Consider the following 16352-nt stretch of genomic DNA (forward strand, 5'->3'; position numbering starts at 1 on the left):
AGTCACATTTATTAAATCTGCAGACTGGAACTAACTCAAAGGTTCTTTCTAGGTCATGGGGAGTTCAATTGGAAATCAGTTTCTCAGGAGGAAGGAAAGGAAAGACCAGAGGAGCGGAAGATCGTGATTTGTTCAGTGGCTTCAAAGAAACTCTGTTTAAATCTAAGTCATTTATCTTTCACCATTTTCTTTACATGAACTATTCAAACAGATCAGAACAAAATCTGATTGCATAAAATTCCATAAAATATCCTTAAAATCCAGACTTTTCTAATGCATGTAAAATAAAGCCTCATTTTCTCCAGAAGCAACAACATAGACTGGTGTCAGCATCATATTCAGATACAAGGAGAATCACCAGGCATATATGTATTAGTCAGTATGAGCTTTCTTACTATAATACAAAAAATATCTGTCTTTATGTATGTATGCTTATTTCTCCTCAAACCCCTGCTACACCATCTGTAACTCAGCAACTAAATGTCATTATACTAATTTTTTATCATTTTTATGTTCAAAGTAACAACATTACTGTGTGTTACATTACATCATTTCACAAATGAACTTATCAAGTCCAGCTGGGTGTATTTAAGGACTTTATGCAAAGTTTTTAATGTCAAACGTTGACTGATCTTTTTAATGTATTTAATGCATTGCAAGTTATTGCAGGTGCAGGTTAATGACATGTTATACCTTAAGGTACATGAATCTGCAACCATGAATCTGCTTTTACTCTCAAATATAGATCTTTTATCATTAATGAATTATGATGGATCTTTTTTAATACAGATATATCTCAATAAGAGCTAGAAAAGACTGATAGGTTATTCTGCTAATAAAACACATTTTATTTTAAACTTAATTGCAGCACTTTATTTTAGCTCCCCTCTAAAAGCAACACTGCGTTTCTGCATTGATGCTCTATGTAGGCAATCAATTTTAAACACAGATTATAGTAATAATTTACACTAATATTTATATAAATTTGTCTCACAACTGCGTTTTTAATTTTTGACGTTGGATTTGTCAAAGAAAATTGCGGAAACCAACAAACCTGAACATGCAATATGAAAATACTGCATGCTGTTCATCATACCGACATAATCACGTGTCTTTGCACATGTAAGTATGAATATTTGAGTGGGGTTAAAGAGCAGTTATGCAGATCAGCTCTTCCTTCCTTTACCACAGTTTTCAGGGTCATAATTCACTGTTGGAGGGAAGAATATCATTACGTTCAAACAGCAGCTCTGTAAGGCTCAGCTTCCCTCTGATGTGTGTGTGTATATGCATGTGTGTGTGTTTTACATCAAAGCCATAGAAGGCTATTAATAGGGTTGCTAATGGACTCTAATGGTAAATAGCCACATCAGCACTCAGGTTTTTGACGGTGTGGTGAATTTATAATGGAGGGAAGTGATAACAAAACTTAAGTACCCACTAACTCTCCTATAATTGTGGTTTGGGCAAAATACAGTTTTACTTTTAACACGGGGATTATCGTGCATTTGAGCCATGAAATAACTTAACTTACCTGGATTTGGTTTTCTGGACAGGAAACCTATAATCATTTCTTTTCTTCCCTTTGTAGGTAACGCCATCCAGGCCTTCGGGAATGGAACTGATGTCGGGGTGTGGCAGCCCATGTCCCCCGTCCAGACCACCACCTCCATCACCACCCCCTACCAAAGAAACCGTGAACGCAACCCCAACACCATTGACAACCACATTAACACAGACCCTGCAATCTATCACTTCTGCGGCAGCCTACAGGTGGGTCACACACGCAGGTTAGCTTGACCAGATGTCCCACATATCCAGCCAATCTCCAACATTTTTTATTGTGTCTAGTTTTCAAAGATCAACACTGCAGGAGCGGTACTATTTTTTTTTTTTAGTCTGGGTTTATCCAGTGGCTTTGAAGATGGCAGGGAAGGCTGTCATCCTGCAGGTCAACCTGTCATCATCTTTTGCCTCCAATGCTGCCCCTCAAAAATTGCAAACTACCACAAAGCGAGCCGGCAAGGAGTTTTCAGGGGGATTTTATAGAGGCTATCACAAAGAAAATTAAATAGCACTATAAGAAGGAAAAAAATGACTGCTGAAGTCTGTAAGAAAATGATTCTCAGACCTTTTTTTTTCCCTTTTTCCCGGTGTTATTTCTCAGTTAGACACCATATGACACCATACATGTGAGTCTCACATTTGAGGTTATACATATCAAGATTGAAACCCTCCTTCAGCATGCCCCAAATTTATTTTTGCTGGATTCTAGTCAATGTAGCACAGGTGCAAGATAGTTTTACTTTGTAAAAAAGGATTTTTTTTTTCTAAAAGGTATTAAAGTTTCCTTCTTTTTTATCTGACCTGATAATCTGCAACTCTTTGGTAAATGTCATTTCTCTCTCTCTAATTAATATTCTAAAAAGAATAATCTTATATAACTTTGGTTCATAGTATTCTCCTCATTGTCGTGTGAAGACCACCCCCCTAGATCCATGAGTACTGTAGTACAAATAAATGTGGGGTGTTGTCCTTACTGCCAAATAGACTGAGAATACCAGCTAACATCTGCAGCTTTACTCAACATTACGATTCTTTTAATTGTCATATTGCCAGGTTGGTACTAAAAAGTTGCCGATGGGGATATGGAGGGAGATTTTCCTCTTAGGTCAAATCAGAGATTATATTGTATTAAGTGGACAGGAATATTTTCTCTAGTGGGATTATTCATGTTTACCCCCTATGTAGATTTCTAGGCGTGCCCCTTCATTAACTGACACACTCATGTGTGTATCTATGCATTTATCCACATATTCCCTAATTTGGCCTGTAAGGCTCTGAAACTGTCAGTCTGTCCTTTGGAGCAGCTTCTTCTGCACTACAGGAACAACAGTTATCTGGCTGACTAAATGGAGGGATCAGTCCTGAACACTGGTGACGGGCTCTTCCTGGGTCAGGGAGGAAATGAGGATAACACTGTGATTACCAGCAGAGAGATGACAGAGCCTCAGAGGGCCATTTCACATATAACGATACCACAACCCAATGCAGCAGCATGCAACTGTTAAAGTTATTGTTTACAGGCACTTTCACCTTAATCGTTTCTTTTTGTGAATAGAAATCTTAACTGTAAACACCATGTTTTATCCTTATCTTATATTTGCACATGATGTGCCTGTTTCGGCCGTTTCTGAATAGTTTTGGTTTCGTCTTTGTAATACCGCTAAAAATCCACAGTCAGCAAATTTTAAAGAGGATAAACTCCACTTAACAAAATTAGCTTCGTTTTTAAAAACCCAGCCTTTGAACCCAGCCTTTCATAAATTGATTTTTTTTCTTTTCTGCTGTTTGAGAGAAACTGAACAAGTGCTAGACAATTATTAACATTGTTTTTTAGACTGTTTATTTCCACATTCAGTGGACACACACAACATTACGATTCACTGGGAGACGTGTTTCTGGCCACCTGTAACTGGGACTCCCAAAAGCTCTCAGTCCTGGTGCTACTGGATCTAAGCGCAGCCTTTGATACAGTAGACCACGCTATTCTTTTAAACAGACTGAAACACATGGTGGGCCTCTCTGGTGCTGTACACAACTGGTTCACTTCATATCTCTCTGACAGAACTTTTATGGTGAGTATGGATACATGCTCCTCTAAGATCCATAGAATGACATGTGGTGTGCCTCAAGGGTCGGTTCTAGGCCCTGTACTTTTTAATTTGTATATGCTGCCTCTCGGCAGTGTCATCAGGAGGCATGGAGTGAACTTCCACAGTTACGCTGATGACACGCAGCTGTACATCTCCGTGTCTCCTGATGACACCAGACCAATGGATGCCCTTTTTAACTGTATCTTGGATATAAGATCTTGGATGGCAGAAAACTTTTTACAGCTTAACCAGGACAAAACTGAAGTTTTAATTGTCGGTCCTGAGGCTCAGAGAGAGAAACTCTTGTCTAAATTAGAGGCATTTTCACTATGTCCTTCGCTACAAGTGAAAAACCTGGGTGTTATTTTTGACTCTGAGCTTGGTTTTATCCCACATGTTAAACATGTAACCAAAATTGGATTTTATCATCTAAAAAATATAGCCAGAGTCCGCCCTATTCTCTCTCGGGCCAACACGGAGATGCTGATGCATGCTTTTATTACCAGTCGCATTGATTACTGTAATGCCCTGCTCTATGGTCTTCCTAAGAAGAATATTTCAACTTTACAACTCTTGCAAAACTCGGCAGCTCGTGTGCTGACGAAGACCAGAGGGCGGGCCCACATTACACCGGTTTTAGAATCGCTGCATTGGCTCCCCGTGTGTTTCAGGATCGATTTTAAAGTTCTTTTATTGGTTTTTAAATGTCTTAATGGTCTTGGGCCTTCTTATCTCTCAGATCTGCTTTTACCATATGAACCCTCGCGGACCCTGAGGTCCTCTGGTACTGGCCTTTTGATTGTCCCTAAAGTCAGGACACATACTCACGGAGAGGCAGCTTTTCAGTGGTATGGTCCTCGTCTGTGGAACAGCCTGCCGGAGGAGCTCAGGGCCGCAGAGAACGTACATGTTTTTAAGAACAGGCTCAAGACCCACCTTTTTAATTTAGCTTTTACTTAGCGTTTATTTATTTTTTATGCTTATTTATTCTATCCTGTTATTCTATTATTAATTTAGGATTTACCTAATATTTTTTGATTTTATTCTTATTCATTTTTTAATCTTCTTACTCTATTTATATTTATATTTATATTGTATCCTGTTCTTATTTATTTTATCATTTTACCCTGTATATATCGTATTGCGTCATATCTCCAGTGTTTCCTCGGAGGGCGCTCTCTGCACCGGGGCTGTTATTGACCGTGGCTGCTGGGTCTCTGGGGTCCTCTCAGCCTGGTTGGGGGGCTCCTTGGCCTCCCTCCTGCTGTGTGCCCAGCCCGGAGGCTGCGGTCTGTGACCGGCTCTCTGTTATAATGTTTCCTCACTTGGCTCATGCGAGCCCAGCCCAATTTTTACTCTTTAAGTGTGCGCGTGTGTGTATGTGTGTGTGGGTGGGGGTGGGGGGATATATGTGTATTGAGAGTGTGGGGAGTGAGTTGGAGGGTGGGGTGGGCTGCTTTTAACTATGTAAAGCACTTTGTGCTACATTTTTTCTGTATGAAAAGTGCTTTATAAATAAAGATTGATTGATTGATTGATTGATAAATTTAAGCCTCCTTTGAGATCCTCCATCTTCTGAGGGAAATGACTGGGTCTTTAGCGATTTAAGTCAGCACTTTGGTTGCAGTTTGGTGCCGAGTTTATTGCAGCTTTTACTGCTGCTTTTTCTAGAAACCTGTTTGATGGGTGTAGTAAGAGTGCACCACAGTAGTAAAGCTGAGGGTTTTAAACCCACGACAAACCGGCCAAAATAAAGAGTGATAACATAAGATCTATGTAGCCTTGTCATTTGAAATCACCTATTTCTTTTTAGAAACAAAATCGATTATTTATGTTACTAATCCATTTAATCAACCAGTTATGGAGTTCAGAGTCAAGGGGGACTCTGAACCCGTGACTGTTCAGCATTATAGAGTCAGGGCAGGGTACGTCCTGGACAGGTTGCCAGTCTATCACATGGCTGATAAAGCAAGACTGACAAACATTCATTACTTATTAACATCTTCAGCCAATTTAGAATTTAATTAACCTACCAAACATGTTTTATTTAAATATTTAAAATATTAATTAGCACAACACTGAAGCCAGAGCTGCATTAATCATGGAAAACTGGGCACCTGACTGAAGGCAGAACAACTGTGACATTAAAAATTCATTAATAAAAGTAATAATTATGAAAATTTACCATTTTTTGCTTTTAGCTAGTTTTACTTTTAGTTCTGTGTATATTTTCTATGTTTAATCTTTTTGATTTTTATGAAACTACAGACGCACATTTAGACAAACTATGACTGACTGCATGAAGGAAGTTGAGCAAGTTGCAAAGTGGCGTGCAGATGCACAAATAGCATGCCATTTATAAAATCGGCCAGTTGCTTGGTGATCTGATGTGGGCTGGCATTACAGTGATGTACCAGAATGACAAAGGATGACTTTGCAAACCTGGCTTACATACCATTGTGCTCAAAGTCCTACAAAGGTCTGCTGTATGTATATCAGAGGTTAGAAGGTGAAAAAGTCTGCTAAGAGCTAAACCCGACACTGAACAACACTTGTTGCTGCAGGACAAATCAGTAGTGGCTGCTTTCAGTGATGTAGAGAAGAATCAACCAGTAATGTGGTTCTGAGGTGATGTTACCGAGCGCCACACCAACACTTCAAAGTGTCTTAGTAGCAATGTAGCTGGCTATGCTGGGCCGTTCTCCACATTACTTACTCAGTATGAGAATAGCATAGCTTTTAATCTATGTGAAAGTGATAGCTGCAACATATAATATGTATGTGGGTGAGGAAGGTTGTACTGTATGCACGTAGGCACAGAAAGTATAAGCAGCCATGAAGCCCTGCAAGTTAAGTTAACAGACAGATATTCTAGATAGATGCAATTACACACTCAAGCCTGTTCACACAAATCCACACAAAGGCAAGCGCACTCACACAAACACCCAGTCTGCACTGATAATGAGCTTTGGTAGTGTACTGATGCGTGTGTGCTGTTGGCACTGCTCTGATACCACGTCAAATACAAGTTAATGAGAGAGTTGTTGTGTCCGTGTGTGTGTGTGTGTGTGTGTGTGTGTGTGTGTGTGTGTGTGTGTTATATTCGAGTGCTGTTGCATGTATGTGTGTGATTTTTTTTTTTTTTTTTTTTTTTTTTTTTTTTAAATGTGTGTGTGTATGTAAGCATCAATGCGGACGATGCTGTTGAAATGACACACTCGGGGGACAGGCCTGTCAAGAAAACTCACTCTACTCTCCTCACTGATCTCTCTCCTGTACAAACACACACACAGACGCACAAACATGCAGAACAATCACCATTAAACACTGACTCAAAACCTTTCCAGTTTCAGCCAGTGAGAATCTGGCAGATCTGAAGTGCATTTACCCCGGCTTGAAAGACGAAAAAAATTAAAGTGGAGAGAAAAAATGTTGAAGGTGTTAAAAGCTGAAAGCTCCTCACCTCCCAGTGAGATCTATATTTTTAGGGGCTGGAGAATAACCAGCCTGAGACCTTTCAAATTATCAGTGTCTATAAATCGAACTTGGCTCCTTTATAAAATGTTCAAACATGTGGCTGAACAGTGTTTTTCTCAAGCTGCCAGCTGAATTTGAAGAGACCCAGCTTCCTTTTTCTTGTCTTCGTTTCTTGTGCTGGAGAGGGTACTTTCCTCTCTGTTTAATTTCCCCACTGTGTGTCTTTGTTTTGGCGGTAATGTGAAGACGCTTTCATCCTCTTTAGTTTTTACAGGAAATTAAGATACTAGAATTGCCGCGTTTCTTCTTTCCTCACACAAAAGGGCTAAAATTTACACACATGTTCAGAGAAACACATACACATAAATGTGTGCAGATCAGCACACATTTAAAAACCGCAGGGCTTTGTCAGCCTGATTTCTCTTTTTTTCTTTTTTGTTGTTATAAATATAGTTGACTCCAAAGCAGACAGGAAGTACCCTGGACAAATATGGAAATGTTCTACATGCTAATGTGACTTTTCCAAACAGGGAAGTAAATCAGAAAAACAAAACAAAGAACAGCGATGTGTATTTGAATTCACTGACCTCCACCCATGCACATATTTGTTAACGGACTTGATGTCTTTGTAAAAGAAGACGAAAACTCTAAATGGCTCAAAAGTCCAAGAGGAAGCTAAGGCAATAAATGTGTTTCAATTGCTATGTTTGTCAGTTTTAAATCACAATTATTATTACATTACACTTTTAACATCACCAGAAAATCTTATAAAGACACGAATGACTAATATTCACAGTTGCAACAATGCAAATCTTACAAATATCTGCATCTAAATTGCTGAATTTGTTAGTCATCATGAAGATGTTGCAATCATAAAAGCAATAAAGTGGCAGATGGAAGCCTACATCTATGTGCGATGTAAGGTTCACATTCACATGATTAAGCTTTTCCAACGTTTTGCAGCGAAACACTCGGTGCCCTCGGGATTCGAAACTTCAGCAACAAGCTGTAAAACTTTATCGTCTCTTTCAGTGATGAGACGGGGAAACGTTTAGCACAATGGCGGTAAACACAGATGGGCCTTAATCAGGAAACACAACCCCACAATGACTAAGCAAGTTGTGCTTAGTCATTGTGTTGTTATTTTTTCCTTGACAATGCTTTAAAATCTCAGCTTGTTCTGCTGTTTGGGTCGTTGTGCAGAGGCCTGCAAATACACCATGATTTATAGACATCATTCCACCCAACCCTTTTTTTTCCCACTTTAGCGCTGAAGCATGGGTATAATAACAAAATACACATTCTCACTTTCTATAATACTATGCCTGCTACATTCTGTGCGTCCCTATTTTTGGCCTGAATTCACTATACTGTATACAGGAGCCATTTATTATGCTGTCACACCTACTTCCTGTATACACACAGGCGTTTCACTTACAGCATCCATCCTCAATACATATATTCAGTGTGCAGGTCATTAGAAGAAAAGAGAAAAATAAAGTTTCTTTTCTTGGAGGTAGAAAAGAAAAACAGGTAGCAAACTCATAACCAGCTGCTTAATTCACCAAATGCACAACAAAAATACAAGATGTTCACATGCTGATTACAAGGTCTACACTGCCAATCAGTAAATCAGCTCATGGTGGGCTTGCAATCAGCAAAAGTGGTAATCACTTCTAATCTGTTTAGAAATTTGCCTGAAGAGCTTAGACCCAGAGGACATGATTGTCACGATGTTATGTTTCTTTTTTTCCATTGCTGCTCTTTTTTTCCATTATATATTTTTTTCATGTACTGTGCCGAGTAACGCTGAATTCAACACAGTTAAATATGTTCTTTTGTATTCCCTGTTCACAGTTATCTCGTGCAAAGTGAACTCAGAGGTTTTGATGTATGTTCCAACGCTGGTTGCGGCGCATTAGTTTCTGTTCTATTTGAATTTTGGATTCTAGACTTCAAACTCCCAGTCTTTGGATGTTTGCTGACTTTTTGTTCTGTTTTCTGTCAAGATGATGCCACAATAACCTTCAGTAATGTTACGTTCTGGGCTCTGGTGGTTAACTTCAACACTGAAACCACAGTTGTCATAATGAAGCTGCTTCTTTACTTTAAAGATGATCTCTTAGATATGACAAAAGTTATTTCCAGTTAAACCGACCGTCCCTTTTGATCAGGACTGTATTTTGTATGTTTTTGTATGATTGAAATACCAGCTAGAGATGTAAAAAGCAATTTCTAGTTTAGTACCTTTGCCTTATGTGATTGTATGATATATTGTTAGATATAATCAACACTGTTTAACAAAATACAAATACATTTCTACATTTTTTCCTAAATAAAAAATGAAAGACACTAATATTAGCTGACACACAGTTATTAAGTAGTAATTAAGTAACCCAGCAAGCATTTTGTTGAAAAACTGGATGGTCATGGTTGGCTGAGCTCAACCACAGAGTTGCATTCTGCATCACAGAGCATTTCTGCGTTTGGTATGATATCTACGTATGCTGTAATTTTAATAGTACTCTCGTAATAATCATGAAAAAAAGTTAAGCCTTCAAATTATCCGTCATGGTTGTCATCACAGAACAGTCCCTAACCTTCATTTACGCACATGGTGAAAGCGTTTGTGTGTGTGTGTGACAGACTGGGACTCAAAGGCAGTGTATTTGAGTGTGTGACAGCTGCTGAATGATAAATCTGAGATCAAATCAGAGTGGGGGTTTGACTGTCCCCCTGCGCTCACTCTCGTTCTTCTTGTGTAAATATCAGAGGCTTTAAAAGTTTAACAGGCTCTCAGCGTAAACTCTGCAAGGTTACTGTAGATTTTTCCAATTCAGCTTCAGGTTCCAATCTGTTTTTATGATCAGAGCAGCACCGAGCTTTCATAAATGCACAGAATGAATGTGATAGTTGTTTGAAGTTTAGTCACAGTCACAGTGTTTGAACACCGATCCGTGTGTTTTCACCTGTTGTGAAAACACATTGACAGAATATTTTCAGTCTAATTAAAATTATATTGCTGCATTGATTGTTGAACAAAGCAAATGAATTGCTTCTGATTCTCTGCTGACAGTCTCTGTTTTGTGATGTAACATGCACACTTCAGACTCTCGACCTTGAAACTTCAGTAACGTATAACCCGACTGCCATTTGCAGATATAAGCTTGATTGTAGGTTGAGATGTTTGATTGTATCCTTCTGTTGCAGGCTCAGAAATCGCAGTCAAACTCGAGTGCCGATGGCGTCATCTGTGTGGTAAGTTCAATGTCGGTGAATGTTGTACTACAAATCTATTGTATAAAGTGAAGAATAAGCATAAGCTGAATGTCTAGCACATGAAGAGCAACTATGTGTTTTGAGTAAGGTTAGAGATGTATTTAAGTAAACCTTTTACGGTTAAAAAGGCATCTACAAAACAACAAAATGTAGACCTTCTGATAAGAGTTATACCAAAACCATGACATTAAAGTAAAAGTTAATAACTAGAGTGGAAAGCATCCATCTAAAGTATGTTTCACAGCTCTGCAAGTATCTATCCACAGCACGCTGTCCCTGACAGGCAAAGTAACTAACATTGATAATCTCGTTATAATTTAATGATTCTGCTAGGGAAACGTGTTCCTGGTATACATGTGGGTGTTACTGTGACACATACCACCCAAATAAATAATATCACACTTGTTCACATGATCATAAGGTCTTCACCCAGCCCTGAGTCCAAATTAGTATCCCACAATATGTGTGAGGTATTCTCCTCCTCACTCATTTTAAAGTAACAGAAACAGAAGATGTGCTGCCAACATCCCCGCATCTACACCACAGCACACTAAGAAAACTCACCATAAAGGTCTTGTATCTATCTCCGAAGCGTCAGGGTTATTTTGGTGACACGAGGGGGACCTGTGCTTTTTTAGACGGGAGGTTTTATTACGGTGGCCGTTTGGTTTATATTGATGTTACAGGTTAAAACTGCTATTAAAGATTTGCTTTGAGATACAGTATCGCACAAAGAGAACCTATAACTTGTTTCGGTGGTGAAAGCTCAAACTGTTATGCCCTTTCATTTGATACGACAATTTCATTCAAGACCACAAGGCAATCGGCAAGTTATCATATCATCACCAATTCTAATCTGACCCAGCTGAAAGTCTCTGACCTCCATCTGACAGTGATTGCCACAGCAATCCTTCCTGCCTTCTTTGTAAACTCCTGTTCTTTGTAGTTCCTTTGAGGCTGAAATGGGATCGTTGCTTATCTGGTGGCTTTTAAAGTTCACTGTAAATGTCATTGTACAATAATAAGGCACTGTTATGCACTGGACTGACATTTAATAGAGGCAGGGCCAGGTCTTGGGGAGATGACCCAGCCGTTAGCTTGCAGCTTTATTAGCCAAAGACCGCTGGTGAAGTCCTGTATACACATACCAGCACGTGGTGCACATGCAAATTTAAGCACGCACACACACTTCTACTTTTTAACTTTCCACGGTGGCATTTTACTTATAAAAACAACCTTTCATGGTTTAGTGTGCCACACCAAATGAATGCTGAAGACATTTTAAACATTGTGAACATGAGTATGTAGGCATAATATTAACAAAATAAAATAAAAATAAGCAAAAGTTGAGGCATTTGCATTTCCTCCTAATTTCCTCTGCAATGCCAGCTGCATATTGTGAACATAATCTTTCTGGGACATCTCAGAACCACGCTGAGCTCATTTTCTCCAATCTCTGTCTACCTGTCTAACAGGACCCTCAGATAGATGGTCCAAGTACCTCCAACGCCATCCTGAGAAACTCGGCTGCCTCCAGACGGCCTGAGGGCCTGGCCTCCCTGCTGCCCCCGCTGTTCTGGCTGTGGTACTGCAGCCTGCCGGTGCTTTCCTGGCAAGGCAATTTGTAGCTGCGTCACTTCCCAGCAACAAACAGACTGACAAACACATTTGTATAAAAGAAGAAGACAAACAAGGAATTATATCCTTTCTTTTCAGTTAGACCTGTTGTACTTTTTTCTCTTGGATTCTGTCTTTTAATTCCTGCTTTGATTTGTTGTTGTTTTTTTTAATTAATTTTTGAAAAGCTTTGTTGTTTCTTTCTTTCTTCTCTTTTTTTTTTTTTTTTTTTAGCGTTGCTGCTGTGTGCTAAAACAGTGATCTGCTATACATGTTAATTCAAGTTTTGACTGTGTGCTCACGTTGGGTTAGTCAGAGAAAGAGGTGATTTAAAACAGCTTCGTACCCCGCTCACTTGGGCAGAGATGAGAAAATACTGGAGGACTACATTCCAATAAACCACAGCGTGTGACTCTTGGAACGCAATGTAAACGAACATCAATTTTCAGAGTTGTCTGATCAGTTTTCACCCATGTCTGTTTGTGTGTTGAGGCTATAGGTGGGATCTTTCGCTTAAAAGTCACAGTGAGTTCAGTAATGGCTACATATTATCACTTGGGCAGCCTTTTAGGTGTTACTCCATCTCCTCTGTGGTATGTGTCTGTTTTGATAATGCCGTGATCTGGTATTTTACATTTTTATGAGCTGAATTAAATGTCACTTAACGAAAAAAAGTCATTTTCTTTTTTTAGGACAAAATACATTAACTTAAAACGTCAGAGAAGTTTAGCGCCCAAACTGTTTCTATTGTAGCTCATACTGAACACAGATTGCCGCTGGCAGAAGCACACAGGCAAAGTCCCACAAACACTTGATGCACATTTTCACACAGTCAGACAGAAACACACAGCAACACACTAGGTCCGAGGCTTTCGGCTCCCTTTCTTCACTTTATAAAACGGCGTGTTGCTCAGCGATCACAGGTCGGGACGCTGCTGTGGACGGCTGAATCCACTCCACTCGTTAGTGATTGTGCATACTTGCAATTGTCCAAACCATGTTTAATGTTTCTTTTGGAGAAGGTAAGAGAGAAGCTGCTAAAGTTTTACCTGAATTTTCCTTTTTGCTTAGATGAACGCCACTGCATCGAGCCCACAAAAACCAGAGCTGACAAAAAGCAGGCTTGCTGCTGTAGAGTGTAATCAGCACTAACTCATGCATCCATCAGTACATCGTCTTCTGTCACTTCTGTGTTACAACTTATTGCCTCAATTGTAAAACTGTCAAAGCATGTTCAGAGAGGAAATGTTAAATTTAAGCTGACCATTTGCTAAACCCCATAAGCCGTAGTCACTGTTGCTAATTAATTCCAGTATGGTGAGTTTCAAATGACATAAAAGAGGCAGAATTTCCTCTTCATTTTAAGTAGCAAAGATCTGTCACAGATACTTTATAATCTCTAACTAACAAGCTTATTTACATAATTAACATTTACTGGTTAGAGAACGAGAACCTCAAATGAGGGTTTTTGTTGTACACTTGCAGGCTACACGCCAACTCTGCTTCCTAATATAAGCTGTGCTGTTTGCCTGAAATATGCTAGATGTTTGCTAGCCTTCACCTCAGCTAATTCAGGTCACTGAACTTGACCCCTCGGCCATATTCGTGGTGTTGTTACCTTTTGGAGCATTTCTAGTGTGATCACTTATTCAATAAGATTCCTGTGTGGTTAATTTGGCCAATAGTCTGTCCACTAAGTCCAGTTTTAATAACGGAAGTTCTCATCTTTTAGTTGTATATTACTTGAATATTATCAACAGGTATATGTGTCTGTGCAGTGTGACAGTTCAGTCTGTGGGTGCACCTTCCTAAGAAAACTTGTTAGTGTTAGCTAACAGCTTAGCACTTGACTCTGTGGTCCTAATCTGTCACTTCTAGTTCCAAAAACAAACAAATAAATAACAAGAAAGTATCCAAAGTTCAGTACAAGCTGCTTTAAAACAAGACGCACACACAATAGACAGCCTATTGTGGTTCCAGGGAAACCGTGAGCATGCATTTAGCAGATTTGGAAATGCAAATTATTTTGTTCTAATATGTCATCATTAGAAACTTGGAAAACTAGAAACAGTTTTGAGAATGAGAGCTAACTTTGGTAAATGTTCCGTGGATGATGCTCCTGAGGGCAAAGAGTCCTGATCTGACAGTGTTAGTTGTTAATAACCTAATAATTTTCAAATTTGAATTATAAAGAATATCAACTTAAGAGTTGATTTAGGTATTTGAAATGGAACGTTAGAGTCAAGAGATGATACCACCCTTCCTACTTTTCAAATATTGTTAAATTGCTCTTCGTGACGAACACCACTTTGCCATGTTGAACAGACTTCAAAGCTTGACACCTTAAGCACAGGCAGGAGTTTAGCAAATGGTTACTTTTGTCTTCTGATCTATATGGAAATCATTAATGGTTTTGTGCGTCTACTTTGGATGACTACTGGAAAAATTAAAAAAAGGGAAAAACACGGCATTGTGGCATCATTTTTCCAGCTTTTCCATTGGAGGCAAATAAAATCTTAGCTTTTAATTTTGACAGATTTCTCTGTGATCGGGATACTTACACACATCTCTGTGGCATGTTCAGCACTAGCCACTGACAAGATACTCATCACTCGCTGCTTAGGTTTATGTCGCTTCTCAAAACACAACTAATGTATAGTAGAACTTTAATGTTATTTACCGAGCATAAACATGGTATATGCACTGTATGTACTTGGCTGAAACTATGAATTGGACAAATAAATGTCTGATAATATTCTATTTCAGAGCATTGTGAGCTATTTTGTCATTCAGATACAACATAGAGTACATTGAATAAGCCAGAATATTGTTTTTTTATAACAACTTAAATGTATATTTCTCTCAGTATGTACATGATTATGGAATATTATTGCATCTGAGGCAGAGGATATCATTATAACTCTCTTACTGTACCTTAAAAACAGCTGTATTTCCTAAGCATACTGTTTTGTACCATAGCCCCATTTATGACGTTGCTAAAATGCAGTGTTGACAGGTTTTTCTTTGTTTGTTTGTTGTTTGGATAAAAATTACACTTATTTTTCTATCTTTTACTAATTTGTGCTCTTTTGATGAGTTGAAGTTAATGAGATGGACCTGCTAAAGATTTAAATGGTTCTTTTTTATGCTGAAGTTAAGGAAGACAGAAAACTCATTGCATGGTGTTAGAAATCAATATTTAAGGACAAATATATTCCGGACCATGCTTTGGAAGGATTTTTTTATGGTGTGTTTGAAGATGGTTGGGGACGTGGGATGATTCCCACAAACTGAATGTCTGTTTGGATGGAAAGTTAAAGAGAAATCTTATTAGTTGTTGTTTTACAAAAAGCCCTGCCTGGGACTGATTGCATTTCTAAGAACTGTGTCTTAGAGTATGTGTGATCATTTTATATTTGAATCCCAGAGCCGTGTCTTCGTGGTCTTTGGAATATGAGAGTGACTCAGTGCTTTCTGATCACAGAAGGCCTCAAAACTGGGGACACTTCCTCACAATGAAAGGATCCCCACTTTTGGACCAAACAAACAGTAGAGATGGTAAAAATATTTGCTGTCCTTCACAGTCCCATTTGTTCTTTTGAAATACCAGAAATACCAGCTTCTTTTGATTTTGAGTTTGCAGACTCCCTTAGCTATGTGGCATCATCAACTTCTTAGCTTGTGAAAATGTAAAATCTGTTGTACAAAAAGTTATAATTAAAAACTGTTAAATCACCCAGACTGCTTGTATGTGATGTTATTTCCCTGTGGAAACATGAAAGGTAGGCACCGGGCCCGTGGGAAAGGCAGGTGAGGCGGGCAGGATTAAAGAAACATTGAGGCCGTGTGAGGTGATCCAGAGAGGCCGATAAGATCATGTGTGTTAATGCAGCTGACCCTGGGTTACCAAGCCAGAGGAAACCCAAAGATAAAGTAAGAGTCATCTGAGGTTTCGCACAATTTTTTAGCTTTGACCAACTGGTGTGAGGAGGAGGGGTCACAGCAGACCGAGTGAGCACACAGCAATACTATATTATCCGAGGCACCGTGCTGAGAAACAGAACCACGGGGAACAAAAGGGTACACGCATACCAGAGACCTTTGTGGCAGGTGCTGGACTTTAAGAAAAACTTTCAAAGAAAGAAGGCAAGATCCATACTCCTGTAGATATTTTTTTTGTACAGATAATGTGCAGCATTTTGATCAATTACATCTTATTTATGTATATATAAGCTCTAAGCACAAGATCAATAGAGGCTGGGGTCTACGACACCAGAGCCTCCATTCAACGGCTTTGGGGGCCATTATTTATTTTAAATAATT

At 39.0% G+C, this 16352-nt stretch overlaps 1 protein-coding gene across 2 annotated transcripts in view; it reads left to right on the forward strand.

Annotated features, from left to right (window-relative positions):
* Positions 1 to 15770, forward strand: part of gfra1a (gdnf family receptor alpha 1a) — a 107032-nt gene extending 91262 nt beyond the window's left edge. For both annotated transcript variants that reach the window (XM_085296139.1, XM_085296140.1), the window contains 3 exons: positions 1592 to 1773; positions 10344 to 10391; positions 11888 to 15770. In XM_085296139.1, the coding sequence (XP_085152265.1) occupies positions 1592 to 1773; positions 10344 to 10391; positions 11888 to 12040 (383 nt within the window). In that variant the 3' untranslated portion in view covers positions 12041 to 15770. The remainder of the gene's footprint in view (positions 1 to 1591; positions 1774 to 10343; positions 10392 to 11887) is intronic.
* Positions 15771 to 16352: the final 582 nt, after the last annotated feature.

The sequence above is a fragment of the Mchenga conophoros genome, linkage group LG13, assembly GCF_057382185.1.
Source record: "Mchenga conophoros isolate Kocher_MC1m ecotype Shallow Benthic linkage group LG13, M_conophoros_male_GT1.1, whole genome shotgun sequence".
In the NCBI taxonomy this organism is placed as follows: Eukaryota; Metazoa; Chordata; class Actinopteri; order Cichliformes; family Cichlidae; genus Mchenga; species Mchenga conophoros.